The sequence below is a fragment of the Enhydra lutris genome, unplaced genomic scaffold (assembly GCF_002288905.1).
Source record: "Enhydra lutris kenyoni isolate GAN:26980312 unplaced genomic scaffold, ASM228890v2 scaffoldscaffold37, whole genome shotgun sequence".
Lineage (NCBI taxonomy): Eukaryota > Metazoa > Chordata > Mammalia > Carnivora > Mustelidae > Enhydra > Enhydra lutris.
Window position 1 is genome coordinate 26,273,947 of NW_019154121.1, and position 27,616 is coordinate 26,301,562.

The window sequence follows — 27,616 nt, forward strand, 5'->3', positions numbered from 1 at the left end:
CAGAAATGCAACAGATTTATGTATATTAATTTTGTATCCTGCAACTTCACAGAATTCATTTATTCTAATAGCTTTTTGGTGGAGTCTTTAGGGTTTTCTATGTGTAGTATCATGTCATCTGCAAATAGTGACAGCTTTGCTTCTTCCTTGCCAATTTGGGTGCCTTGTATTTCTTTTTCTTGTCTGACTGCTGCAGCTAGGACTTCCACTACTACGTTGAAAAACAGTGGTGAAGGTGGAGATCCTTGCATGTTTCTAGGAATTTATCCATTTCTTCTAGGTTGTTCAATTGTTGACATTTAATTTTTCATAAAATGAATACATAAGAGAAAATATCCCCTTATAATCCTTTCTATTTCTGTGGTATCCACTGTTACTTCTCCTCTTTCACTTCTGATTTTATTTATTTGAGTCCTCTCTATTTTTTTCTTTTTTCTTTTTTTAAAGATTTTATTTATTTGACAGAGATCACAAGTAAGCAGAGAGGCAGGCAGAGAGAGAGAGGAGGAGGAAGCAGACTCCCTGCTGAGCAGAGAGCCCAATGTGGGGCTCAAAGTGGGGCTCGATCCCAGGACCCTGGGATCATGACCTGAGCCAAAGGCAGAGGCTTTAACCCACTGAGCCATCCAGGCGCCCCTCTATTTTTTTCTCGAGTTTGGCTGAAGGTTTATCAGTTTTGTTTATCTTTTCAAAGAATCAGCTCTTGGTTTCATTGATTCCTTTTTTTTTTTTTTTTTTTTTTTTTGGTTTCTATTTCATTTATTTCTACTCTGGTCTTAATAATTTTGTTTCTTTGGGCCTTGTTTGTTCTTCTTTTTCTAATTCCTTTAGGTGTAACATTAGGTTGTTTGAGATTTTTCTTGTTTCTTTAGGTAGCCCTGTATTGCTATAAATTTCCTCCTTAGACTGATTTTGCCGTGTCCCAAAGATTTTGGATCATTGTGTTTCCAAACCACTTTTGTTTTTACTGTTCATTCAGACAATATTCATAGACAGAAGATAGGTAGGTTACACACCAAAGGGGATTGTGGGAGGTCTTAAAACATTTTTTCTGCTCACTGTCTAAATTTTCTGCAGTGAACATGTATTGACTTATAAGAAAAGTACTCATTATTTTTTTAAGCATGCAACTCAACAGTGACTGGTAGGAATTATCTGTGTGGTTTTTCTCAAGAAGCTTCTATTGTTAAGTTAAAATAGATATTTCATGTGCTTGAAATCTGACTGTAAAGTTACAGGGCAGTTTTAGAACAAATATGCTAGAACTTGTCATAGATGGAAATGCATGTGTCCCTTTCACAGTTGTCACTCTGGAAGGACTTCTGTTTACCCCAAAATACTGTTTCCCAAGATGTTGTTTTGCTTTGGCAAAATTTACTTTTTGTTAGTAATTTATGTATTACACTAGGTGGTAAATGTTTGTGGTATGAAATTAAAAGGATAAACAAGCAATGTGTTCTGACTATTTCCTTTTCTGGTTCTTTCTTTTATAATGATTTGTTACATGGCTGCAGTGGCTTACCTCTCTGAGGCTATGATGATAATTTTATTTTTGTAAAGTTTTCTTCTCCATGCCTCATGTTCATTTCCTCAGTTCCTACCAGCCTCTTACCCCTGCAACTGTCTGTTTTGGTCTCTTCAGCCCTGTGAGATCCTTTCCTCGCATGTCTGGTGGTCCTGCTGTTAGCTAACACTAATAGTCAGAATCCCAAATTCTAACCAAAGCTCTGAGTGCATAGAAGGGGGCTTGTCAGTGCAGAGCTGTGCAGGGGAATATGGACAGGCATTTGCAGGAGAATAGCATCCCCTCACCCCCTTCTCGTTGTCTTAGCCTTACTTACTGCCTTTACTCCTAGACTGGACGTTCTTGGCGCTGTAGATTCTGAGCCTTTTTTGTGTTTTCTGGTATAAATTAGGGGGTTTCTCAATTTGTCTTCTGCTGGGTGAGGATTTGATTTTCTTGGATCTGCTCAGTTATTACTTTTTCAGTTTCCAAAATTGTATTACTTTTGTCCCCTTGTTTTGTTTCCCATCCTAGTGGGGGTTTCACTTTGGATTGTTTTGTTGGGAAGGGTGTCCTTTAAATTCACAAGGAGGATGTAAAATTCAGTGTAATTGTTTAATCTCCCATCTTACTCCAGTACTCCCCGAAATATTTTCTGACCCCCATACTCTTTTTTGGCAGAACAGAGCCACTTTACAAGCCCCATGGGATATAGTTCTCCACTCTAACCCTTTCCCTGTCTTGATCACTGATTTTATTGACAGATGTAGCCCTGAGTGGCTTTCAGCTCTTTCTAGGAATCAGATATATCCTCCTTACCAGGTTCAAGATTTTGCACAAGAATGTGCCATAAGTTGTTGCTGAGACCCTGGCTGAGAACTGCTGGGTACTGGGGCGGGCAAAGAGCATGTAGGGAAAAGATAATGGAATTCCGGAGTTGGCCCTCTTGATGACTCCCCTTTCGGTGTGTGGCCCTTCCTAGAAGGGATTCTCATTCCCACTCTGATTTGGACCCAGGAGGTGAGAGTAGTGGGGTATAGGTCTTACATGGAGATGGACAATGCCCCTCTCCCAATCTGATAGGTTCCCAGAGTACAGGTGCCCTCAGGTGGTCATGAACTCAGGTGTGAAAGGCTAATTTAAGCAGGAAGTTGGTGCTTAGTTGGTGTCATTTTCCCCTCCAGGCTCCTGTGACGTTTGATGACATCACTGTATACTTGCTTCAGGAGGAGTGGATGCTGCTGAGTCAGCAACAGAAGGATATCTGTGGTTCCGAAAAGCTGGTGGCTCCACTAGGTATGGGCTTCTGTTCGCTTCCCTACCACCTGAGTCTAAATCAGCATTCCAGACTGTATCCAACTATGATACACTTGAGAATTTTCTGGACTCCTACCATTTTTTTCAGATCTGTTTACATTATTCATCTGCTGAGTCCCATATATAGCTTAACTGCGTGTGGATTCATGCCCCACCCTTTCTCTTCTCCCCTTTGATTGGGCAAGAGAAGTGGGGGAAGTCGGGCCTGTCAAGGCTGGACCTCACCATATCACAGCATGCCAGGTGGGAAGCCCCACCTGTAGTCTGTGCAGCCACAGGGTGGATTTTGTTTCAGGCACCCATAGGGCCCTGGAGGTCATGAGTGGTGGTAGAAAGAGCGTCACGTGGCCTGTGGGAATCTGCTCTCAGTCCCGGCCTCCACCATGTGACACTGGTGTGCCTTCCACCAAACCCTTTCACTTTTCCTTTTTTTTAAGAATTTATTTACTTATTTAGAGAGAGCGCAGAAGGAGAGGGAGAGAGAGAACCTCCAGCTGACTCCGTGCTGAACACAGAGTCTGATGCCAGGCTTGATCCCACAACCCCGAGATCATGACCTGAGCCGAAACATAGTCAGATGCTTAATCAACTGAGCCACCCAGGTGCCCCCAAACCCTCTCACTTTATAAGCCTTGGTTTCCTTCAGAGACCTGTCACAGAGGCTCACTGAGATAAAAACAACTTCAAACTTGGTGCCCATGTAGGGATTTTTCATCTTTTCTGTTTTCTGAATGTTGTTTCTCTGCTTCTGTGGATAGACTCTTGGTACCATGGACAGAGGTGATTGTTGTTCAGCCTGTGGGTACAACATATGTACTGTCTTCTCAGTTCGCCTCGATGGCCACCTGCCGTGCCTGTCCAAGGCTAGTGGGAGCAACAGTCTCAGCTCTCTGTGGGTCGAGGGATTGCTGCTGGCTTGGGTCTTCTCCCATGCCTGCCAACACCAGTTTGGAAACTTCTGATTCTTTTAAACCAGAAGTTGCCGAGTTGTAGCTCATGAGCCTTTTTTGGCTTTTATCACTTTGTTGGTTTCTTTACAATATTTAAAAATTTGGGGGGCTGGGAAGGGGCCCCTGGGAGGCTCAGTCGGTTAAGTGTCTGCCTTTGGCTCAGGTCATGATTCCAGGGTCCTGGGATCGAGCCCTGCATCAGGCTCTCTGCTCAGCGGGGAGCCTGCTTTTCCGTCTGCCTCTACCTCTCTCTCTCTGTCTCTCATGAATAAATAAATAAAATCTTAAAAAAAATTTTTTTAAGTCTATTTAAGTAATCTCTATACCTAACATGGGGCTTGAACTCACAACCCCTAGATCAAAAGCCACACGCTCTACCAACTGAGCCAGCCAGGAGCCCAGTCTCTTTACAATATTTAATAAGTTGTCAATATTTAACCAGTGGGAGCTTTCACATGGAATTATGATTTCTGGTTTTTCTTGAAAAGTGGGACAGTCTGGCAGTGCTGACGCTGTGTTGCCCATGGTGGCCTCCCCCTAGTGGGGGAGCAGCAGCCGCCCCCAACACAGGTCCCCATAGCCTCCTCATCTGGCCTGGTTTTCTCAGTTATGTTATCGGTCTGACCCCTCTCCGCGTTTGGGTTTATGAGCCTCAGTGAAAATCAGTATGAAATCGGTAGTTTTCATACCTTTTCAGCCTCAAAAGGGGCACAGAGCCTTGCTTGTGCTCTCCATTGCATTCAGACCCCCATTCTTTTAGGGCCCTCGTGGGTATTTGAGTTTCATTCTGAGTTTCCAAACCACTATGCTAAAGCATTGAGATTCCCACCCATGTCCTTGACCAATTATCTCACGGTGCAGAGAGGATGTCCCAGGTAGATCCTTCCTTCATGTTGGGATGCGACCTGGATCCCAGACTTCATAAGGGGCTTCTCTCTGTTCCCGACTCAGGACCAACTGTTGCCAACCCAGAGCTGTTCTGTAAGTTTGAGCAAAGGCCAGAGCCATGGCGAGGCAGTGTAAGGGGCCAGAGGAGTGTACCGAGCCAGCGCCCAGGTGAGTGTGGATCCGCATGGGAGGAGGGCTGCTAGCTGGGGAGAAGGAGCAGAAAGATAGGCACCAGGACCCCTGTCTTGGCTCATCCTTGGCTTCTCCCCGTTCTCTGCCAACTTACACATGAATGCTGTCCTTCCCCAGCAATGCTGCCCCCTTATTGGAAATATGCACAACACCCCCAATATTGTTCTCAGAATTCTCCATCTCACTTCATTTTATTCCTCCTGAGAGTATATGTTGATTTATAATTCTCTAGGCATGACTTTGTCATGTTGACTCCTATAGTCCCAGTGCTGAGACCAATGCCTGGCACAGAGCAGTTACACAATAAATAACCGCTGGATGGATGAACAGATGTCTGCCAAGTTTTAGGGATTTACCTTGGCTTTTCTCTGAGAAGCCTGTCCTATTGTCCTATTGACGGACAGGCCAGATGACATCTGGTCACTGGATGGGATGGTTGAGTGCAGCCGCCACTATAGGAGAGAAGGGAGGCCAACAAGCTCTTAGAGGAGCTGGCTCACAGGCATCTGCTCTCCCCTGGGATCTGTCTCAGGGGACCACAGGGAGCCCGAGACTTCAGAGACACTAACTGATTTTGTTTTCCAAGGCATGGCTTTTAAAAAAAAAAAACAAAACATTTTATTTATTTATTTGACAGAGAGGGTAGAGGAGGAGAGCACAAGCAGGGGGAATAGCAGGCAGAGGGAGAGGGAGAAGTAGGCTTTCTGCCAAGCAGGGAGCCTTATGTGGGGCTCCCTCCCAGGATCCCGGGCTCATGACCTGAGCCGAAGGCAGACGCTTAGCTGACTGCGCCACCCAGGTGTCCCCAATGCTTGGTTCTTAATTTTGACTCTGCTTTCTCTTTATTAGCCACTTTGTGCTCCTGGGTTGGCTACAATTGTATAGACTGGTCTGTTGGCCTGGAGCGAATAGCCTTGAGTCCTTGGCCACTGGGCATCTGCACTTGATGCATAAGAAGTTGCTGCATAAGAAATGGCTGTGGAGGGGTTTAAAGCTACCTAAGCTGTGTTTCGTCTAAGGAGTGAATAAGGAAACTTCTAGTTTAGCTTGAAAGAAAAATCTTAGTGAGTTCATGAGAGTTTTTGCCTCGTTGGAAGGGCTGTGGTGTGAGAGAGGACTTGGGTCTCTCTAGGGGGCTGAAGTAGCGACCCTGAGTGGTAGTTACTCAAAAGTGGATCACAGGGGCGCCTGGGTGGCTCAGTGGGTTAAAGCCTCTGCCTTCAGCTCAGGTCATGATCCCAGTGTCCTGGGATTGAGCCCTGTATCTGGCTCTCTGCTCAGCAGGGAGCCTGCTTCCCACCACCTCTCTCTGCTTGCCTCTCTGCCTACTTGTGATCTCTATCTGATAAATAAAATCTTTAAAAAAAAAAAAAAGTGGATCACAACTTAAGGCAAACTTGGGACCAAGCGCATCTACTCAGGAGGTAGGTCATCCCCTTACACAAAAGATACACGAGCCAAGTGCAAATGCCTGTCTGGTAGGTGTCCTGGAGAAGGGGATTCCTACTGAGGATGGAGTTCCAGGATTTGGCTTTAATTATCTTCTTTAGCCAACATTTTATTAAGTTCAGTGTTCTTATCCATAAATAAGTTGGAACTCCTGAAGACGGTGCCGCTGTTGTAGGTTGCCGAGATGGAACTACAGGGATCTCTTTTTGGCCAGGTTATCTGCCCTTTAAACTTCGAATGAGGGGAGATGCTTAAAGTTCATTTGATTGTCTTCTGCGTCAGGTCCAGTGGGCCTGGGGGGCTGGGGTCTGAGAGAAGAGAATTCCAAGTAGAGCCTGGGCCACTCTTGCGTGATTTCCAGCTCTTGTATTCGCTACACCGAGAGGCCTGTGAGGTACAGTGACCCTAACTATAGGATTTCCAAGCAAATTCCATTGGTCTCTTTTCTCTAAAGGGAAAAACAAGATGGGCTACATGGAAGAAAGGGACTCACGAAGTCCAGCAGGAGAAGCCGGACGGGACCTGCCCCCGCAGAAGAAAGCCTGTCTTTCCCACTTCAGCACTGAGCATGGCAACACTGAGATAGACTGTGCAGGAAAAAGCAAAAAACCCTTGAAACCCCGCTCTATCCAGAAGTCTTGGTTTACGCAGTTCCCATGGTTGGTCATGAATGAGGAGCAGACGGCTCTCTTTTGCTCTGCTTGCCGAGAATACCCATCTGTCAGGGACAAACGGTCAAGATTAATAGAAGGTTATACAGGACCATTCAAGGTGGAGACTCTCAAATATCACGCCAAGAGCAAAGCTCACCTGTTCTGCGTCAATGCCTTGGCAGCACGGGACCCCGTCTGGGCGGCCCGTTTCCAGAGTGTCCGAGAGGAATGTGGAGATGTCCTGGCCAGCCCGGAGCACCTCTTCATGGCAGAGTACCCCATACTGTACCCTCCGGGGGCTCTGGGAGTCTATGATAACATGGCCCAGCTCCTGCCCAGCACAGGGGCTGAACCGGAGGACCCCAGGGGGAATGGAGCAGTTCCTACACTGTATCTAGACTGCATTCCTGAGTTGAGGCAAAAAGAAATTGCTGTTGATGCCCACAGCTCCTCAAAGGTCAACATTTTGCACGATGATGCTGCTGAACCCTGTGGCCAGGTAATGTGTTTGTAACGATTGCTGTGTCTCAAGGGGAAAGATTCCATGCTAGCGGCAACAGGTGTCACAAGACAATGACGGGAAAATCAATAGCCATATCTGCTCTGAACATTATAATGTTCCATACACTAACATGCTTAGGAGGCACTAGGCGTGGTTTTGGGTGCTTTACTAGTGTTATCATTTATTTAAAAGTTTTATTGTTTATTTTAGAGAGTGAGAGAGTACGCATGGGGGGGAGAAGCAGAGGGAGAGGGAGAGAGAATCTCAAGCAGACTCCACACTGAGCGTGGAGGCCGATGGGGAGCTGGATCTCACCAGTCTGAGATCAGGACCTGAGCCGAAACCAAGAGTCTGCACTTAACCGAGCCACCCAGGTGCCCCATGTTATCTCATTTATTTAAGACCACAGCCCTATTATTTTCATCTCCTTTTGCAGATAACAAAACATAATTAGTGGGACAGAACATTCCAGCTTCTGATAAAAAGGAAACCTCTAAGTTCAGGACAATAATCTTTATCCAGAATCCCAAACAGTCACAGAACTCAGTAAATAATACACGACCACAAAACCCCAGAGCTCGTAAATAATTAATTTCTAAAATGCTTTCGACTTTAACTTAAGAATCATGCAGCGCTGTTAAGCACTGCAGTTCCCCTCACACAAGCTGTTTTATGTGATGATTCCGATGCTGCTCTGAGGCCGATGGAGCAAGTCCGATCGAACCGGTCTCGTTGGGAGGTCACAGAGCGACAGGGGGGCTGATGTGGCCGGAGCCGGAGGGCGCATGCGGCGCCTGAGCCTGGGCGCGGCCACAGACGGCACCGCCCCCACCCTGCGCATGCGCACAGCCGGACAGGAAACTAGCGCTCACCTCGCGGGTATCTTGTAAGTTCCTCGTTCTTTGCAAAGTTGGCTGTGAGGAGCCTGTGTGAACTGCAGTTTGTGTAACGAGATCCTTCACCGTTTCTGAACTATTTCATGCAAGCGGGATTTTACTAGAAACGGTTCTGAGTGCCCCTCCGGTATTCCCGTGAGAAAAGCTCAGTTGTTCGTACATCATAAGGGCCCAGCTCAAGTTAGGAAGCTTGAATTTTTCCAGAATCTAGAAAAGTGAAGAAGCTCATTTCTCTTCATGTTCATGTTCCTTCTATTTTCCAGTATTAGAACCTGATGAGTAGGTCTGACCGTTTATGATTTGAATTCCTTTAGGAACAAGGCGTGAGTCCGCTGGGTCACTGAATATAAGCGTCTTTCGTTCTGCATTTCTTCTTCTTCCGTCTCTCCCAGCGGGAAGTCACGGCAGGTGCTAGAGGCGCACGCGCACCGCTGTAGTCACGGATGGGGAGAAGCACCCCCTCGGGACCGGATGGGGCCGAGTGCAGTCATAAGGCTCTAGGGCATAGAAGTCATTCTCGGAGACCCTAGCATCAGGCCGAGGCTCATTTGTTTTACCTACTAACTCTGGGCCTCACGAATTTGCTTCTTTGACGTTCGATGGAGTCATTAATTCCTCAGAGTTACATCTGGGCCTCTCGGCGAGCCCCCCAAGAGAAATAGGCCTTGAGAAGGACCCTAAAAGTATCCCGCTGAGTGTCTGGCGTAAGAGGCGTATTGAGTGACTGCTGCTCTTTGTTGCAGGATCCTTCTGAAGAGGGGCTGTTTGAGGAGGTTCCTGTGGTGTTTGAGGATGTGGCGGTGTATTTCACCCGGGAGGAGTGGGGCATGCTAGTCAAGCGGCAGAAGGAGCTGTACAGAGACGTGATGCGGATGAATTATGAGCTGTTGGCTTCCCTGGGTAAAGACTCACATAGACCTTTGTTCACCACCATCGTCCGACATGGGAAACCCTCAAGGGCAGCTGTGGCTTGTGGTCATCTTCCCATCCCTGCCCTCTCCCCGTCCATAGACAGAGAGAGATGATATTTTTTGCACCTCAGAACTCTCCCGGCTTTGGGCTGCGGTTTTCACCCCCTTGCATCCACCTCGCCGTCCATCATCCATGCTTAACCGAACATGTGTTGACTTAACTCCTCTGCGCGAGATGAACACAAATGCAGCAAGGTCTCGGCTTTCGGGGGCTAGCAGGTTTTCAGGAGAGACAGACACTTGAGTAAGAAACTCTGAATAACATGAGCTCCGTAAAGGGAGTTCAGAAAAGTGCCCTGGGGCTGCTGGGAAGGGTGATTCCATTTTGCTGGGCATGGGTGGGAGGTGTCAGGAAAGTCTTTACAGCGTACAGCATGTTTTAACTGAGTCAAAGGACAGGACAGGTGGACAAGAGAAGGAAGGCCATCCGGACATGACAGAGGAAGGGACTGCATGAGCAGAGGCGTGGAGGCGCCTCTCCTTCTGCGCCAGGCCTGCTTCCTGGTGCCTGGGGGGCCAGCAAGGGTCAGTGGGCTCAGCCGAGGTGTCACTAGAGGGGGCTCTGCAGAAAGATGAACATGATAGTGCTTGTTACCTTCTCAGAAGAGTGCTCTCTCTTGAATCTGCCTCCTGGTCTCTTTGCCTCCTGTATCCAGGGTTCAGGGTTCTTGGGGGCATCAGAAGGGAAAGACAGCTCTTCCTCTTAGAAAGCTCTCATTTACGTACTAGCATGCCTGATGACAGCAACCTTCCAGAAGAGGCTGCTATACGTGACCCAGGAATACAGCAGCCATCTGCACTGTGGCTTCTACAGGATAAGACCTAAGGATATTTGTGATTTCATTGATGTCCTAGCCCTCGGTCTCTACTGCCCTCTCATGCGCAGCTAAGATATGGATTATGTTCTGCACATTCCTGACCCATATGCTTGTTTTTATCATTGCTCATCATTTTAAAATGGCTCCCCAAACATTCATAAATGATGTAACAACTGGTTTCTTTTATGATGATAGAGGTATTGTCATCACGCCCTCAGCCCAGGGCACTTGTACGAAGTTCGTCTTCAAAGAGCATCACTACCCCTGTTTAAAATCAGTGAGAATGGGGATGCCTGAGTGGCTCAGTTGGTTAGGCCGCTGCCTTCGGCTTGGGTCATGATCCCCCCCAGGATCCCCAGGGGTCCTGGGATCGAGTCCCGCATCGGGCTCCTTGCTCGACGGGCAGTCTGCTTCTCTTGCTGCCTGTGCCTGCCACTCTGCCTGCTTGTGTGTACTCTCTCTCTCTCTGACAAATAAATAAATAAAATCAGTGAGAATGAAGGGAAATTCATTTTTGAGAAGTGCACACCCACTTAAAAGAAGTTGGCTTTTCCTTGAAAGGAACGTGCAGTAGTGATGCGCCTTGCCCTCGGGACCCTGTGGAACGCGGCGGGTGACCGGTGTGGAGCACAGGGCATCTCTGGACATCAGGCTGGCCGCACTCCATGTAAGCACTGGTCAGTTTCTCTTTAACTGACATGAGTGAGGAGTGGGGAAAACTTCGCTCCCTGGGGGAGATAAGAGACGGTTCGGTCTGGGTTAGGTTCTGTTTGGATGAACAATAAGTATCATCAGAGGAAGGGCAATGAACTTTGCGTGAGGGTTGCAGCAGGAGTCAGGGAAGGCTTTGTAGAGAAAGGGGGCTGCCCTTGTCAGTTACCTGGGGGACTGAAACAGGTGCAGAAGTCTAGAAACAGAGCTGCGTGCACGACCCCTTTTTGTGACTTTAATTAGGTCTCTAGCAACTATCCTTTAATTGTTGTCTGATTTGGACACTTTTCATGTGTGCGGTATAACACTTTAAGGAGCCTTCAGAATATAACTGGGGAAAGGGCACCTGGGTGGCTCAGTGGGTTAAGCCTCTGCCTTCGGCTCAGGTCATGATCCCAGGATCCTGGGATCAAGTCCCACATCGGGCTCTCTGCTCAGCAGGGAGCCTGCTTCCTCCTCTCTCTGTGCCTGCCTCTCTGCCTACTTGTGATCTCTGTCAAATAAATAAATAAAATCTTTTTTAAAATGCAAGAATATAACTGGGGACAAACAAAATGATTTTTATGTTTAAAAATGACCTTTTGAAGGGCGTTGAGCTGATCACTGGGATGCAAAACAGAGTTGAAATACAGCGCCGGCGCTCTTTGGCTTTGGCGAGTGTTTTTTCTCCCATGCTTCATCCTCCCGTGACAACCACTTCAAGAGTTGAGAATCAAATAGTATTTGGTACTTTCAATTATTATTATTGTTTTTTTTTTTTACGAATAGAACTTCTCCTTGGAGGGAACTTAAATTTTGAAAAAGGAAGCCCCATCATGATTTTCAGAGCCAAGAAAAGTTCTATTGGCCTTTGAACCAATCTTCTGTCCATTTTTAATGTTTCTTATATTTTGTCTTGAAATACTATGGTCTGCTTATACTGGGTGTTTGGGAGGCTTCTGTGTCTTTCTTTTAGTCTTCTGTCTGGAAATCATAACAGCGCCTTCTGCCGGTTCCTAAGTACATGCCTCGTGTGGGTCCTGTGTTGTGTCTCCTGTCTATATCCTCTCTAATCTTTAAACCAATCCTCCCGGGCGGGTGATAGTAGTCTTTTCAGATGAGAAAACAGACCTGGGAATCCCAGCCATGTAGCCGGAAAACGGAGAGACTGAACTTCTTCCTAGTCTGTGTGTTGCGTGTGCCTTACACTCCCGCTCGTGGGTGTTTATTGCCGGCTGGACTCCCATCTCTTTCCGTTTCAAGATTTGCACAAATCATGTTGTTAATAATAATAATAATAATAATACCCCAGGTATAAGATGAGATTGTTTAAGACTTCAAAGAGTATAAAAGTTTTCTAGTCTTGGCTCCCATCCCCAGGTCCCCCTGCAGGAGGCTGCTAGTTTGCCCTGCCCTTTCACACCTTCGGTGTAGGTCGCCGTCAGCTTCTTCCCTCCGCCAGAACTGGCTGGAGCAAGGGGACTGGCTGCGCACGGTGATCAGGTGATCAGCTCGTGCTGCCACAGCTCAGCGGGTGGAGCTTCGGTGGTGGCGGTCGCCAGTCATCGTGCTGTTGATTTCCTGTTGCTTCGTCTCTGCTGAGAAAACCCAGCTAATGCTTCCATTGTTCTGGTTAGGGTTGACAACTAGTAGATTCGTTCTTTTAGATTTTATAATTATTTTACCTGTTCTTAAAAAGACAGTCTCAACTTGATTTAGTCAGACTTAGTGTTAATTTCTGTCAGATGTTTGGCAGTTAAGTCGCATAGACGGAAGCTTTTCAACAGATGGAGTGTTTGCAGGGCGGGTCCACTCACCTGTCACCCGTCCTCGGCCTCAACAGCTGTCTTTTCAATAGGACTGAACGGGTAGAGGACAGTCACTTTGTTTATGGAGAAAAGAAGAGGCGTGTGTTTTGTTTTTAATGCTTTCCTAGTTCAGCTTTTTCTAAAGTAGACTTGCTTATTAGAGCTATTTAATTTATCATTCTACAGAGTTTCCAATTATTCTTTTATTTCCATACTTTGAATTCTGGTTTCAGACTTTGGTCATATTTGATGACGTCTCTTGCTTTCCTCCAGAAAGAGAACTCAATGAGATTCCGTTGTTAAGAAATTAATATTGGGGGGCACCTGGGTGGCTCAGTGGGTTAAAGCCTCTGCCTTCTGCTCGGGTCATGATCCCAGCGTCCTGGGATCGAGCCCCACATCGGACTCTCTGCTCAGCAAGGAGCCTGCTTCCCTTCCTCTCTCTCTGCCTGCCTCTCTGCCTGCTTGTGATCTCTGTCAAATAAATAAATAAAATCTTTAAAAAAAACCAAAACTAATATTGGTCAGTAACATATTGTCAAGGTAGACGTGCCAATATGGGGACTTTGTGGAATCCCTTGTTTTTATTAGTAAAGGTGTCATCACCGCTGAGTGGCAGGTCACACACTTCAGGTGGGCTGTGCCTTTTCTATAGGTGAGGTCATCAGCTGCAGCTAGACTTCACAGAGCAGGGGCCAGAAGTCACGCCTCTAGGGAGAAACCAAAACCAAGTGAGCAGGCCCTCAGTGAGAGATGAGCAGGGGTTCAAATGGCTCATATGATGTGTCGGAGGCCCCTGCTGCGTGGTGGGTCATGCGATGGCCCCCACGTGGGGGCGCTGCAGGAGCTAGGAGAGAACCAAGGCAGGGTGCCAGGGCTGCTGTCTCCCAGTGCTTCATGGGTGTGGCCTGCCAACCTCGGGATGGCGTTGGCCTGGAAGGGTTAGAAGTCTGCGTGTAAGCCAAACCATTTTTATGGACTTTTATGGAATAGGTGTGTGTGGGTGGGTGGGTGGGTGGGTGGGTGCAGGTATACGCACACTTGCTATAGTCAGGTCCCCTTTGCCATTTTTCCATTTCTAAGACTTAAAAAAAATTGTTTGAAATTTCCCTCTGTCTCACTCGTTCTGAAGGGAAAGAAAGGAAAGGTTTCGGGCAACATTTTAGCCACAGCTTCCAAGAAGTCCCGTTGGGGCACAGTATTCCCCAGGGCCAGCACGGTGATGGTGGGGCAGGCAGAGGTGACCAGTCCCGAAGGAAAATATAAATGAAGTGCACAGATTCGGGGATAGTCAGTGTCCTGTGTGTTTCCAGTTTTTTACAAGTATTTCTTCATAATTACTTTTTTCTTTTTAATCTGCATAGTTCTAACAAGACTTAACCCAAAAATGACAGTACCCTGTCCCACCTTTCTGTGTTGCTGGGTCCTCCTCCCCAGAGGCTCTTGGCTGCTTCCTCGGTAACATGCCTCATGATTTCTAAGAAATACACACAGACCGTTATTTTCAAAAGAGCGAACCTCACAGAACGCACTCAGAAGACCGCTCTCTTCTTTCCGATCACTACTTGCTTGGGTCCGCTCTGTGCGGCTTTTTTTTCTCACTCTTTGGGTTGTCAGAAGAAAATCCAAGGAGCTTTACTTGATACGAATATCACAGGGAGCAAGAAAGGAGCTGTTCACGAACAGGGAGACTTCAAGCCCAAGGTGGTTAAGAGCGGGGCTGTCAGCCTTTAAAACTCGGTTTATAAACTATGTACAGGGGAGTTGTTTGTTTGTTTGATTTTTAATTGTAATTGGTTACTAGAAAATTACATTCTTTCTGGGGTAGTAGCACTGTGGAAGTTTTCTTGTGCATAGTGACTGGCTTAGAAGTTGTAGTAAGTCACTGTCATGAAGAAACCTTCAGTTTCCTTTAAAGCCAGTGTCCCTCCCTGTATAGGCGAAGTGAGGGCGGTTTAAGATTTGATTATGAGTGTTCGGTCTGGGGCTCTATTCAAACTGTGGCCTCCATTCTGGTTTCTCTTGAGCAGGTGAGTTCAGTTGCCATACAATAAACGATCCCAAATCCCGTAGCTAGATATCTGACTCATTTATATCCTTACCATTCTGGAGGTCAGAAGTCCACATGGGCTCAGCTGGGTTCTCTGCTTAGGGTCTCACATGGCCAAAGTCATGGTGTCCATCAGACTGGCCAGGAGGCTCTGGGAAGAATCACTGCCAGCCGCATTCGGGTCATTGGCAGAATTCAGTTCCTTTCAGGTGTAGGACTGAGGTCCCCGTTCGCTGGCTGGCTTTCCCCCAGGCAGCTTTCTCAGCAACTACAGGCCACTCTCCCGTCCCCTCCACACAGCCGGCCGTCTCCATCCTCGGGCTCGCAGCTGTGTGTCGATCACTCCTGGTGCTCTGCTTTTCGAGGGCTGATGTGGTTGGGGGAAGTCACCCAGATAGCCTCTCTTTGGCCACGTAACGTCACAGAATCACGAGTGTGGTATCAGGGCACACGTTCCAACCAGACCGTAAGCAGCAGGGGTGAGGAAAGGCTGGGGTCCTGGGAGCTCGTGTTAGAATTCTGCCCACCCCAGGGGAGAATGTCCTTTTTCTTGAGTGACACGTGCCGAAACATTTCAGGATAAAGCGGGCATGAAACAATTTCCTCTCAATGGTTTAGAAAAATATTGCCTCTATATTATTTATATATTATTTATACACATACACAGAGGGGGCAAAAGGGGGGAGGGGGAAAGGCACAAGAATGCAAGAGCGTGATAGGGCAAATGAGACAAAATGTTAATGATTGGAGTTCTTCGTATTATTATTGAAGCTTTTTAATATTCTAAATTTTTTTATTATTGAAACTTTTTAAAAAGATTTCTACTTATTAGTTGACAGACAGAGAGAAAGAAAGCATGATCAGGGGGAGGGGTAGAGGGGTAGAGGAGGGAAAAAAAAACAGGAGGGTAGAGGAGGGAAAAACAGGCTCCCCGTGGGGCAGGGAACCCCTCGTGGGGCTTGATCCAAGGACCCCGGGATCATGACCTGAGCCGAAGGCAGATGCTTAACCGACTGAGCCACCCGGGTCCCCTACTGAAACTTTTTATTGGGTTTTTAAATGCTACAGAAATGTACACCCTCCCCCCAAATTAGGAAACAAAAGTGTAGTTTTTGTGTAGTAGTTAAAAATCCGGACTTCAGCTAAAGCTAAAGTTTCTCATCTCTCCCTCCTCCTGGCCCAGGTGTGGAATCTGGAATGTTGTGTTAGGAAGGAGGAGGTCCTCCTTGTCCTCCTCCTCCCCCCTGGGCTGGTTCCATGAATTCTGCTGTGTCCTGGGTGGGAACAGTGGTGGGTGAATGGGGGGAAGAGGTACACAGGAGTTTGACTTGACATCCCCTGTGGCTGGGACTGTGGAAAGCTGATTCTCTGGGTGAGTGTGGGTTCTCCGTGCCCCTGCCATCACTCACCATGGTCCCCTCTACACCGGTGAGCGTCTCCTTTGGCAGTCAGCCAGCCCCACAGGGGCTCATTCTTGGTCTCACAACAGACAGTCAGAGGCAGAGTCCTTTGAAGTGTGAAGTGGCTCCAGGCTTTTCTTTCCCCCTGGGGCCACATCCGGACCACGGAAGACATATCCTTTCCTTCGACAGACCCTGGGAATGTAGGCCATTCCCAACATGGCCACCACGAAGGAGCCCATCTGTCAGATTCTGCCTTTAGTCTTCCGCAAGCCTGGATTCATGAGGAGCCTCATAGCCCAGGGGACAGGACAGAATGTCATTCCTTAGGCTTAAAGTCAGGCGAAAGCAGCCCACACCACCGCTCCCCATGATGGTGTGAGGGGCTCACAGTACAACTGACATCTCTTTCCAGAAACATCTCTAATATCCAGCTTCCAGACCTCTTCACTTCCAGTGCTCCAACTCCTTCTTTATGTCGAGGGCTAGGGTCACAGCCCCGTGTTTTGGCCACCCTCTTATCCAAGTCACGCCTCGGTGATCTAGCTTTCGGATGGGGGACAGTTGGCTCCTATCTTTTTAGACCTTGAGCAAAACAGGCAGACAGACTGACTCACACTTTAATTTCCTGTTGCATGTGCTTATCGCTGTTCCTGATTTGTTGATTTTACATAGATACTCCCTCTTGATTCCTACCGTGGAAGGTGAAGATCCAGCCATCTTCTGTTACCCCGGGCCCCACTCTGTCCCTCTACCCTCTCAGAACAAGAACATCGCACTTTCTTGATGAATTCAATGTAAATTGTTTGCCTGATTATGATTACTTATTTCTCCCATCCAAGTACTAACCAGGCCCGACCCTGCTTAGCTTCCGAGATCAGACGAGATCGGGCGCGTTCAGGGTGGTATGGCCGTAGACTGATTACTTATTTCTGATCAAAGTGGCATATTAGGATGATTTTCCTTTGTTGGAGGATGTTTCCCCCCCCCGAATTGAAATATTTTCTTATTTTTTATTTTGCTAGTTTTCTGTCTTCTCAATGATTTTTTTTAGTATTATTTTTAATTAACATATAAGGTATTATGTGCCCCAGGGGTACAGGTCTGTGAGTCATCAGGCTTACACACTTCACAGCACTCACCATAGCACATTCTTCTCAACGATTCTTCTCCAGCTCTCCCAGGGAGTTATAAAATTCCTCTGAAGAGTCTTTGTGCCTTGATCAGGCATCCTGGGATGGATCAACTTCACTTTCTCTGGGGACATCCATTATTGAGTCCAGTCCTCCCGCTCTGTCTACACTGGTTTTTCTTTAGGCCTGCACAGCTGTGGCCTCACACTTCCCTTTGTCCCACTCCCGTCCCCCGGATTCTTCCAGGTTTATATCCTCATTTCGTTGGAGCTCAGCCTCCAGGAACTTCCCAAGAAAGGGTGCATGGGAGGCATGCCTTACTCTGCCCTTAGAGTTGGAAGGTTGGGCATAGAATTCTAGGTTGGAAGGAGTTTTCCTCAGTATTTCAAAAACATTGCCTTCAGGTTTTACTGGTGTTGAGAAGTCTAAATGCCTTCTCATAACTAAATCTTTGAACACAGCTGATTTTTTCTACTCTGAAAGGTTCTAAGATTTAGTCCAGTGTTCTGAAGTGTTTAATGATATTAGTGATGTTTCACTTCTCGTCCTGGGTGTCTGGTGCTTCCCTTCGAAGCGAAAACTCGCGTTTTCCAATTTGGGGAAATGTTCTTGTAGGACTTCTTCTTACCGATTTTCTCTTTCTTTCTTCCAGAAAGTCCTGTTAGATATCAGACTTCCTAAATTGAGCCTCTGGTTTTAGTTTATTTTTTTCTTCTTCTATTTTCTGCTTCTTTCTGTCTTTTTTGTTCTACTTTCTTGGAGATTTCTCAAGTTTATTCTCTAACAATACCATTGAATGTTTTAATTTCTTCTATCATATTTTAATTTTATTTTATTTATTTGAGAGAGAGAGTGTGCTGGGGGAGGACCAGAGGGGAGGGAGATAACTTCTAGCAGACTCCCGCTGAGCACAGAGCCCCACACAGGGCTCGATCCCATGACCCAGCAATCACTACCTGAGCCAAAACCAAGAGTCGGCAGCCTAACTGACTGAGCTACCCAGGGGCCCCTCTTCTATCTTACTTTGAACCTCAAAGCCCCCGTTGCTCCTTTTGCGATTGACTCTCAACACTTTTCTATCTGGGAACATGAATTCCGCTTTTTAATTCTTTTTTTTTTTTTTTTTTTTTTTAGTTCCACTTTGTTCCCAGCAGTTTCTGTAGGTCCTCTGATCCCTTTTCCTACTGATTTCATGTTAGAGGCTTGTCTTAAATAACTATCCTGTGGCTCATCCAAGTTTCAGAGTGAGACCTTGAGAAACCTGGCTAGCGGCTCTGCGTGGAGGCTGGGGCTCATGAAGACACAGATTTCCCCACAGGTCTCACTGGAGAGCGGCAGGAGTCAGTGTCCTCTGCACCCCTGGGGCAGCGGGGAGTGCGAGGGGCATTTCTGTTTCTCCAAAGACGACTTGCCCAAGTCCCCTGCTTGGGGTGGACCGCCGAGCGTGGGTGTAACCTTGGCTCTGAGTAATGCATGTATCAGAACACAGACTCTCTTCATCACTGCAGCCTTCTCCTTCCTCTTCCACAATCTCCACTCTCACTGGTCTAGAACCTTTCTGGTTCAGTTTTTCCAGGAGCTAAATCTCCATTCTCCTCCTCGGGTGAGGGTGTGCAAAGGTGGTGGCGTTCTCGGTTCCCCTGGAGTAGGTGGGAGGCCCCGGGCTGGAGTGACGTCTGCAGACTGGGCGCCCGCCCCTCTCACCCGTTCCTTACCCGCCACCTCCCACCACTCCTGGCGCCTCCAGTCCCTGAGTCTTTTGGATACCCTGCAGTCAGACTCCCTTCTTTCTCCGTGCTGCCCCCTTTGCCAGCTTTTAGTGTTCAGCTCTGTTCCTTCTTCTCCTTTCCTTCTTCCAAAAATGCATTAACATTTCTTTGTATTATATTATTAGTAGTACTACTCCTTGGCCCTCATCTTAGGGATGTTTTAAGAAGGATACGTGTTCAGTCTACGGCACTTTAACAATGTATGTAATTACATTTTTATTAGTGAATATACGGATACACACATGCACATGTAACAGATATAAATATATACATGCATTCACGTGATCCAAAAGCTGCGGGGTGACAGTGACGACTCTGGCCCCAGAAGCCACAGTTAGCAGTCGCTGCCATGTCCTTCCACAGAAAGTTTATGCACACATTCACACACATACCAAAGCACGTAAGTAGATACTGGTGGATTTTATTTTAAATCAAGAAAGCAATTTCTTTTCATACCCCTGAGAATATTTGTATCTTCAGTAAAGGGCAGTGCTTAACCCCAAGGCATGAATCTCTTCTAGTCGGATTTAAGATTCTGTGGCAGGTGTGGACATTTTGAAGGGGCCTTTCGAGTCTCGTGTGGCTCTCCCTACCATCCCTGCCCTCTCCTGCTGTTGCACCCCGTGTCCCCTCCCACGTGCACCTCCCTCCAGACATGCTCAGCTGACTCCTGGCCCCCACAGCTGGCCCACGGAGCTGAAGCTGTGATTTATCCTGGCTGAGGGCTGAACCTGAATCTGACCGTCTGCTGGGTTTTAGGGCTAGATTGGCACACCAGATGGGAATGTTTTCATCGTGGCCCTGGCTGAGTAGACTTTATTACGAGACAGCTTAGAGGCTGAGCTGAACATTTCAGTTTCCACGAGTAGCTTCGGGCGGGCTATCTGACTTGATGGTTCAGAGCAGTGACCTCAGTGTGACTCTCCATCCCCGCGACAGGACCCGCCGCTGCCAAACCAAACCTGATCTCAAAACTGGAACGCCGAGCTGCACCCTGGATCAAGGACCCAAACGGGCCGAAGTGGGGGAAAGGTTGTCCTCCAGGTGAGTCTTGACCTACCGAGTTCTCAAGGGCACATCCTGGGGCCTATGTGGCCACAGCAAGTCATCCCCTGTCCATTTGTTTGTCCCTGTCCTGCTCCTGCGGCGCACCGGGCCTTGTGTCAGGCTCTGCTGGGCAAAGACGAGCAAGAAACTACCTCTGCCCTCCAAGTGTCAAGTAGGGAAACAGGGACAGTGCGGGACAAAGGGGGCCCTTTGATGAGCAGATGTGCTCACAGGACCCATGGTGGAGCTAACAGGGGCTCATGCGGGAGGCCTGGTTGTAAGGAGCTGTGTGACCCGCGGGCCTGGGAGCTGCCCTTCTTCCCTCCTCCTCCAGTTTCCAGGGGTAGTACCACTGGTCTGTACAAGCTCACTGTTCTGCGTCTCTTAGTCAGGGCTTACTGGCTCGCTGCTGCTGCGTAGACTCCTTTCTAAAGTTCATGAGACTTACAGATGTTTAACCTCATTTCTTTGCTGCCTCAAAAGAGGATTAAAGTCACCTGTTTATCCAGTAGCAGCTATGGCCAAGGTAGCTGATTAAGCTTATGAGCCGCTGATGTCACATGATCACAGGGGGGCTGCGGGGGTAGAGAGGGAGAGCCCACAAGGATAGCACACATGTCCTCGGGAGCAGGCTGACTTGCACAGATGATAGTGGGGAAGGGTTTAAAGAGAAGTCATGGATGATCTCTAGAAAGGTAGATAAGTCACACTCAACTCTGCTTTGCATGAGGGACACTCGGTAAATTGGGATGTCTTCACTGAGGGGAGGCTGCAGAGTTCTGGGCAGCAAAACCAAACACATTTTTATTTGTTCCAAAGGGAAGAAGAAGATGGGGGCCAGAAGAGAGGCAGACACACAAGCCTTGCCTATAGACTCTCCCGTGCCTCCAGCAGCTCCTCTGGAGACACGTAACTCCTACTGCAATTCCAGCCTTCGTGCAGTCGGAGCAGATGGCCCTGGGATGATCAAGAGGACATACAGACCCCGTTCCATTCAGAGGTCATGGTTTGGGCAGTTCCCGTGGTTAGTAATTGACCCGAAGGAGACCAAGCTCTTCTGCTCAGCTTGCAAAGGAAGACCGAGTCTCCACGACAAGTCGTCCCGGTTAGTCCAAGGTTACACGGGGCCTTTTAAAGTGGAGACTTTAAAATATCACGAGGTCAGCAAAGCACACAAGCTCTGTGTCAACACTGTCGAAATCACGGAGGACGCGCCTCCTGCCGCGCTGGTCCCGGAGATGTCCAGCGACCTGATGGCGAGCATGGGCTACCTCTTCAACGCTGCCTACTCCATTGCGTACCATTCGCGGCCCCTGAACGACTTTGAGAAGATCCTGCAACTCCTCCAGAGCACCGGGACCATGATTTTGGGCAAGTACCGGAATCGCACGGCCTGCACGCAGTTCATCAAGTACATCTCCGAGACCCTGAGGAAGGAGATCCTGGAGGATGTTCGAAACTCGCCGTGCGTGAGCGTGCTGCTGGACCGCTGCACGGACGCCTCGGACCAGGCCTGCGTGGGGATTTATCTCCGCTACTTTAAGGGGACGGAGGTGAAAGAGTCGTACATCACCTTGGCCCCTCTCTACAGTGAGACGGTGGACGGCTACTTTGAGACCGTGGTCTCTGCCCTGGATGAGCTGGACATCCCCTTCCGGAAGCCCGGCTGGGTGGTGGGCCTGGGAACCGACGGCTCCGCCGTGCTGAGCAGCAGAGGGGGCCTGGTGGAAAAGTTCCAAGAGGTCATCCCCCAGCTGCTGCCCGTCCACTGTGTCGCCCACCGGCTGCACCTGGCCGTGGTGGACGCGTGTGGGGGCATTGATCTGTTGAAGAAGTGTGACCGGCACATTCGCACGGTCTTCAAGTTCTATCAGTCCTCGAGCAAGAGGCTGAGCGAGCTGCAGGAGGGCGCGGGGCCCCTGGAGCAGGAGATCCTCCGTCTCAAGGACCTGAACGCCGTGCGCTGGGTGGCCAGCAGGAGGCGCACGCTGAACGCGCTCGTCGTGAGCTGGCCGGCCCTGGCTCGGCACCTTCAGGCTGTGGCGGAAGCGGGGGGCCAGACCGGGCACAGGGCCAAGGGCCTGCTGAAGCTGATGAAGAGCTTCCACTTCGTCAAGTTCTGCCACTTCCTTTTGGACTTCCTGAGCATCTACAGGCCCCTGTCGGAGGTGTGCCAGAAGGAGATGGTGTCGATCACAGAGGTGAACTCGGCGCTGGGACGGGCCTACGTAGCCCTGGAGGCCCTGCGTCACCAGGCAGGTCCCAAGGAGGACGAGTTCAATGCCGGCTTCCGAGAGGGGCGGCTGCACGGCATCTCCCTGGACAGACAGGAGGGGGCGGGGCAGCGCTTCCGGACGGACCGGGAGAAGGTGATCGTCACGGGGATCGAGTACCTCCAGCGAAGGTTTGACATGGCCCGGCCCCCGCAGCTCAAGAACATGGAGGTGTTTGACACTGTGGCCTGGCCAAGTGGGCTGGAACTGGCCAGTTTCGGGAACGAGGATATTCTGGCCCTTGCCAGGTCCTTCGAACTCTCGCTCCCCGCGGGATACAGCAAGGAGGCGCTCCTGGAGGAGTGGCTGGGCCTGAAAGCCATGGGCAGGAACCTCCCGTTCTCGATGCTCTGTAAGAACGCCCTGGCACAGGGCTGCCGCTTCCCCCTGCTGAGCAGGCTCGTGGCCGTCGTGGTCTGCGTGCCCGTATCCACCGCCTGCTGCGAGCGGGGCTTCAGTGCCATGAACCGGATCAGGACGGATGAAAGGACCAAGCTCTCCAACGAGGTGATCAACATGCTCATGATGACAGCGGTGAACGGGGTGGCCGTCACGGAGTACGACCCACAGCCCGCCATCCAGCACTGGTACCTGACCTCCTCCGGCCGGCGGTTCAGCCAAGTCTACGCATGCGCCCGAGTGCCGCCCCGCGCCCATGCACGTAAGCACCCGTGACAGCGTCTCCCGGCGCAGGAGAGCAAGGGAAGCCGGTCTGAGCTTCGCGATCCCACGCTGACCTTGAAGTCTGGGACAGTCTGGCAATGGCAGCCGTCACCTGAGGCTTGGTCTCGGGCATCCCCAGTGGGTGCTCGAGAGGTGACCCCTGCCCTCAGCTTCTGATCCAGCCCCAGTGCGGGGGAGGGGGGGGGGGGCGCGCGCGCGCGCGCACACACACACACACACACACACACACACACACACACACAACCAGCTGACAGGGCATACCGCTTGGAGTGTGTACCTATCGAGCCTGTCTGCCCCAGGCTCAGATTTTGGCTCTGCTCACTGCTGCGTGACCTCAGGCCAGCTCACCTTGTGCTTTGGTGTTTCTCCGGCAGAGGGCATAGCATCTGGCACGTGATGCCAGTGGCACCCTGTGGAGGTCCAGCCCACTGCCCCAAGTAACCGGAGCACAGAGCAGGGGACAGGCGAGGGCAGCGAGAGCACGTTCTCCGCGGGGCTGGGTAGACTCTTTCAGGAGGGAAGAAGTCAGTGCGGCGACCAGGTTGCGGACAGGGCTGGGGCTTGCCGGGTGGGGAGGCGTCCTTGAGGAGCGGGGCCTCACAGTCCCCCCTGGAGCGCTAGGCTGGAGGGCTGGCGTCGGGACCTGGCTGGAGGGGAAACTACTTTCTGTGGCAGGTGAGTTACTGGATCTGAGGCAAGACATTTTCCTCTGTCCAAGTAGTCCTGGAAAACCAAAGAGGCTCTCCAGGCTGTTCACGTTTTATTTCCCAGTGACAGCAGTGAAGTTTCTTCCTTGACACTTTCTTATTTCTGGAAACCTTCTAGGCTTGTGCTCTCATGGGCTGCTGCTGGGTCTGTGGTCAGCAGGGGACCGGGTCTCAGGATTGACAGAGGCTCCTCAGGAAGCAGGGTGGCCCCGGCCCCATTGCTGGGCCAGACGAGGGGCCCGGGCTCAAAGTGGAGAGAAGAGACGGGGGACCAGGGTGGGGAGGCAGGCAGCGCGTCCTTCACGCACGCATTCGCTGCATGAGCTGTTCCCCGCATCCAGTCCCGTGGGGGTGAAGGAGAAAGACGTTCTCGGGTGTGTTCTCACTGGCGTAGTGGGCTTGGTACCCCTGAAGCAAATAGAGGACACCTCCCAGTTTGATAGGATAAGGCCCTCCTTCCTAGGCAGTTCTCAACCTCTGCACTGTCGGCACTGAGGGCCGGGTCACTCCTGGCCGTGGTGCCTGGCCTGTGCCTGGTGGGGTCTTCAGCATTCCTGACCTGCACCCCGTACACCCACTGGGTCCCCAGAGCACTCACCCAGTTGTAGTGACCAGAAGTGTCTCCAGGTATTGCCATGTGTCCCCGGGAGGGCAGAGTCGCCCCGGGTGAGACCCACGCCCCAGGGTGAGAGAAGACTAGAGCAGGACTAGAGCCGGCCTGCCGAGAGCAGCCGCCGTCCCATCTCTACCTGTTCTGCATGCCGTCCTCACCGAGCTTACCTTGGGGTACAGCTGACGTGGGAAGGGAATTGTCATCCAGTCTGTTCTCCCCTCGGTGTAATTGTGGGTTCTCTTTCCTCTCGCACAAGGAGCGGGGCTCAGGAAGGAGAAGACGGGGCCACTCTATATGGAGGAGGCTGTGACCCAGAAGCCACCCATTCCAACCTACAGGGAGCCAGCGGAGATCCCGAAGGACTGCATTGCGGACCCTCCTGACAGACTCCTGTACCCCCATACCAGCCAAGAGGCCCCTGAGCTGTCCTGACAGAGAGCTCCCATAGGAGCAGGACTCCTAGGGATTGCCTTGGAGACCCCCCTGCTGCCCTGCCCCTTGGAATCGTGGTGACAGGCTCTCTGCAGAATCTAGGCTGCCCTAGAATCTTCCTTTTCGGGGACTCTCTAAGTACCAGGAAGTGGGCAGTGACAAGACGGTTAAGCCCACCTCCCAGAGAGGCAGGGTAATCAGGAGCACAAGCCTGTTTACCAAGGCCCCTCTCTAAGCAGCAGTGACCCCACAGCACTGAAACAGGCAGAAAGGTTCCCATCTCAGATTCATCTTCAAGGTGCTTCAGGAAATGATCCTATCAGGAAAGACATCATCCCATGTTCTGGGGGCAAGAGGACTTCTCTGAAATGGGAGAGACTGTTGGGGGTAAGGGCTAAAAGGAGCATCCCAGCCCCCCAGGATGGTGCCGGAGCATTCCAGGGAGGCGGTGGCACGGAAGAGGTGCCTGGGGACCGGCGGAGGGTGACCAGGCTCTGGGGACAACTGGCCTGGCTCTGGGTATGTCACCCTGGCTCCATGGCAGACACAGGGAAGCCTCCACTACAGACGGGAGACTCACAGCAGAGAATTCCTCCCCCTCCTCCCAGGGCCTCCCTTAGGATGAGCCAAGCAAAACCCTCTACACAAAGCCCTCAAGAGAGGCCACCTTCCTGTTGCCCCAGGACCACGGAGGAAAGTCTTTCTGGGGATGAGCTGCTGCCTCTCACCGGTGGCAGCCCTTCTGTGTGACCTGCACCAGTGCTGGACGTGAGCCCGGGCTCCGGAGGGGCGGACACGTTCCACGCTTGCCCCGGGGAGGCTTGCGGTCCAGCCCCAGCTCTGCTGCAGGCAGAGGTTCAACCATAATTAATCCCATCCTCTTTTCTGTGCCTCGATTTCCCTCTCCGTGACATGGCAGCAGAGAATCCAAGTGCCTGCTGGCTCCTGGTCTGCAGACGGTGCCTCCAGCTCCCATAAAGACAGACATTGGGTGGCACAGAGTGGACTTAGCTGCCTTCAGCCCTTGTCCTTGTCCCTTGCTACCAATGTCCTTACTGTGGGAAGATGTGCTCCCTACGTGTGCCACTCTTCCCAAAGTTGCTCTGGGACCCAGCCTAGGAATCACTAGGGGTGCTTGTTAAATATGGCCCCCCCCATACCTGCCTGATCAGATCCGTGGGACTGGGGCTCAGGGATGGTGCATTGTCCGCAGGATCCTCCAGGAACTTTGTGGGCCCTCTCAAACTTGAGGACCCCCACCCCATCTCCCCTGCCTCCCAGAAGTAAAGCACTTTCCCCTCCAGGGCAGCTTCATTTTAGGGGCAGGATCTGAGGCTGCTCACCTGGGGGGATGATGTGGGGCCTAGGTCCTACCTTCCCAACCATGGGTGGGAAATGGGGAGGCTAGAGGGAAAAGCTTCTTCGCCCCCCACTTTTCGAGTTTCATACAGGCCAGAAGTGGTGCTGCGTCCCAGCCTCGCACCTGGCAACCCTGTCCTGTGCTCCAAGTACAAGGTGTCTGGCCCTCAGCCAGCAGTCTGTCCTTCTCCCAGTCCTAGGGTGGTGCTGGGATCCAGTGTCCCCCAGTACCTGATGTTTCCGACTCTCCCTTCCTGCCACCCACCCTTAGCATTTAGCCTTAGTGCCCTCGCCTTCCTGTTTTCAGCTGTGGGCTGGAATTCGCCCTCACTCTCCGCCTTTAATTTAGCCTGTGGAAATGTCTCTCTCCCAGTCCCCTGGTCTGGGGTCTGAGGTATACCACGGGCCCCTGCAGCTACAGCTGTGGCCACCCCATGGAGATAGGAGCCTGGCCCTCCCTCCCCCATCCACGTAAGGTTCTATGGGGAGTTCAGGGATCTGCCCGAGGCTAGGTGTTGTGGGCGTGAGTTGGTGGGATGGAAGAGAGAAAGACCCTTCAAAGTGGGGGTTGTCACCCTACACCCTATTCCTAGATTCCAAATTGAGGTGACTTTCTGGCAAGCCTCCTCCCCATGGCCTCTTCCATTCTTTAAGAATCCTCAGAGCATGAGGCCAGTCCCTCCAGCAGTGTTGTGTGTGAGTTCCATACACACAATGCCCTGTGCCGCTCTAGGCACGGAGGTGGAGGCCAGGTAGGGAAGCATCTGGCCTCCACATCCACGTACTAAGGAAGACCGCACTGCCGGCTTTTGAGAAGGCTGGGCCCCTTGGAGGAGGCGACTAAAAACGCAGTTTGTCATAGAGATTTGCACTATCCACATTTCTCTTGGGGCGCAGGCGTGCTAGCTAATGGCGAAGAGGACTAGCCACCTTTTTGTGCAGGACCCAGGGCTGACACGCGGTGAGCACCAGCCTGAACTCTGTTTTGTTTCAAGACACTCCCTGCATTTCAAACCCAGCGCCTGGAGATGCCCTTGTTGGAGAGCCATCCTATTTTTGCCTTGCAAGAGAGCAAACTGAAGGGCACGGGGAATAGAAGGGTCGAGGCGCTGGCCAGAGTCCTAGCTACGCCTCCACCCTCCTTCCCCTCTTGTAATCTTAATAGCATCTCCTCTGATCCTGGCATCCCCCCATCCCTACCCCCACCCCATAACTGCAGCCCACAGCGTCTGACGTTCTGAATTAACCGGCACTATAACAGATGGTTGATTCCAGTAGCCATAGAGACGGGGCGGGAGGGAGGGACCTCAGCCCCCCGTCCTTGCCAGACACCTTAGTGTAATCAACTCCCGACCTCTGCTTCTCTCTCAAGCACATGTGGAGTTCCTAGGGTGCTAAGTATTTGGCAAGACAGTGTGAAGATTGGCCAATTGCCTGGTGCAGGTGTCGGTCAACAAGGGATGCTCAGGGCGATTGGCAAGGGGAGGTCCTCTCCTCTTCTGGTTTCAATG

General features: G+C 50.5%; 1 protein-coding gene across 2 annotated transcripts; it reads left to right on the plus strand.

Moving 5' to 3' along the window:
• Positions 1–2,721: 2,721 nt before the first annotated feature.
• On the plus strand, positions 2,722–27,388 carry LOC111154434 (zinc finger protein 862). 2 transcript variants are annotated; one of them, XM_022514030.1, is made up of 5 exons: positions 2,722–2,800; positions 6,755–7,452; positions 19,930–20,034; positions 20,857–22,971; positions 24,571–27,388. In XM_022514030.1, the coding sequence occupies exons 4-5, from the start codon at positions 20,868–20,870 to the stop codon at positions 24,744–24,746; spliced, it is 2,280 nt and encodes a 759-aa protein (XP_022369738.1). In that variant the 5' UTR covers positions 2,722–2,800; positions 6,755–7,452; positions 19,930–20,034; positions 20,857–20,867; the 3' UTR covers positions 24,747–27,388. The 2 variants fall into 2 exon arrangements, with proteins under 2 accessions (XP_022369738.1, XP_022369740.1); XM_022514032.1 differs by lacking the exon at positions 2,722–2,800 and adding an exon at positions 4,780–4,827.
• Positions 27,389–27,616: the final 228 nt, after the last annotated feature.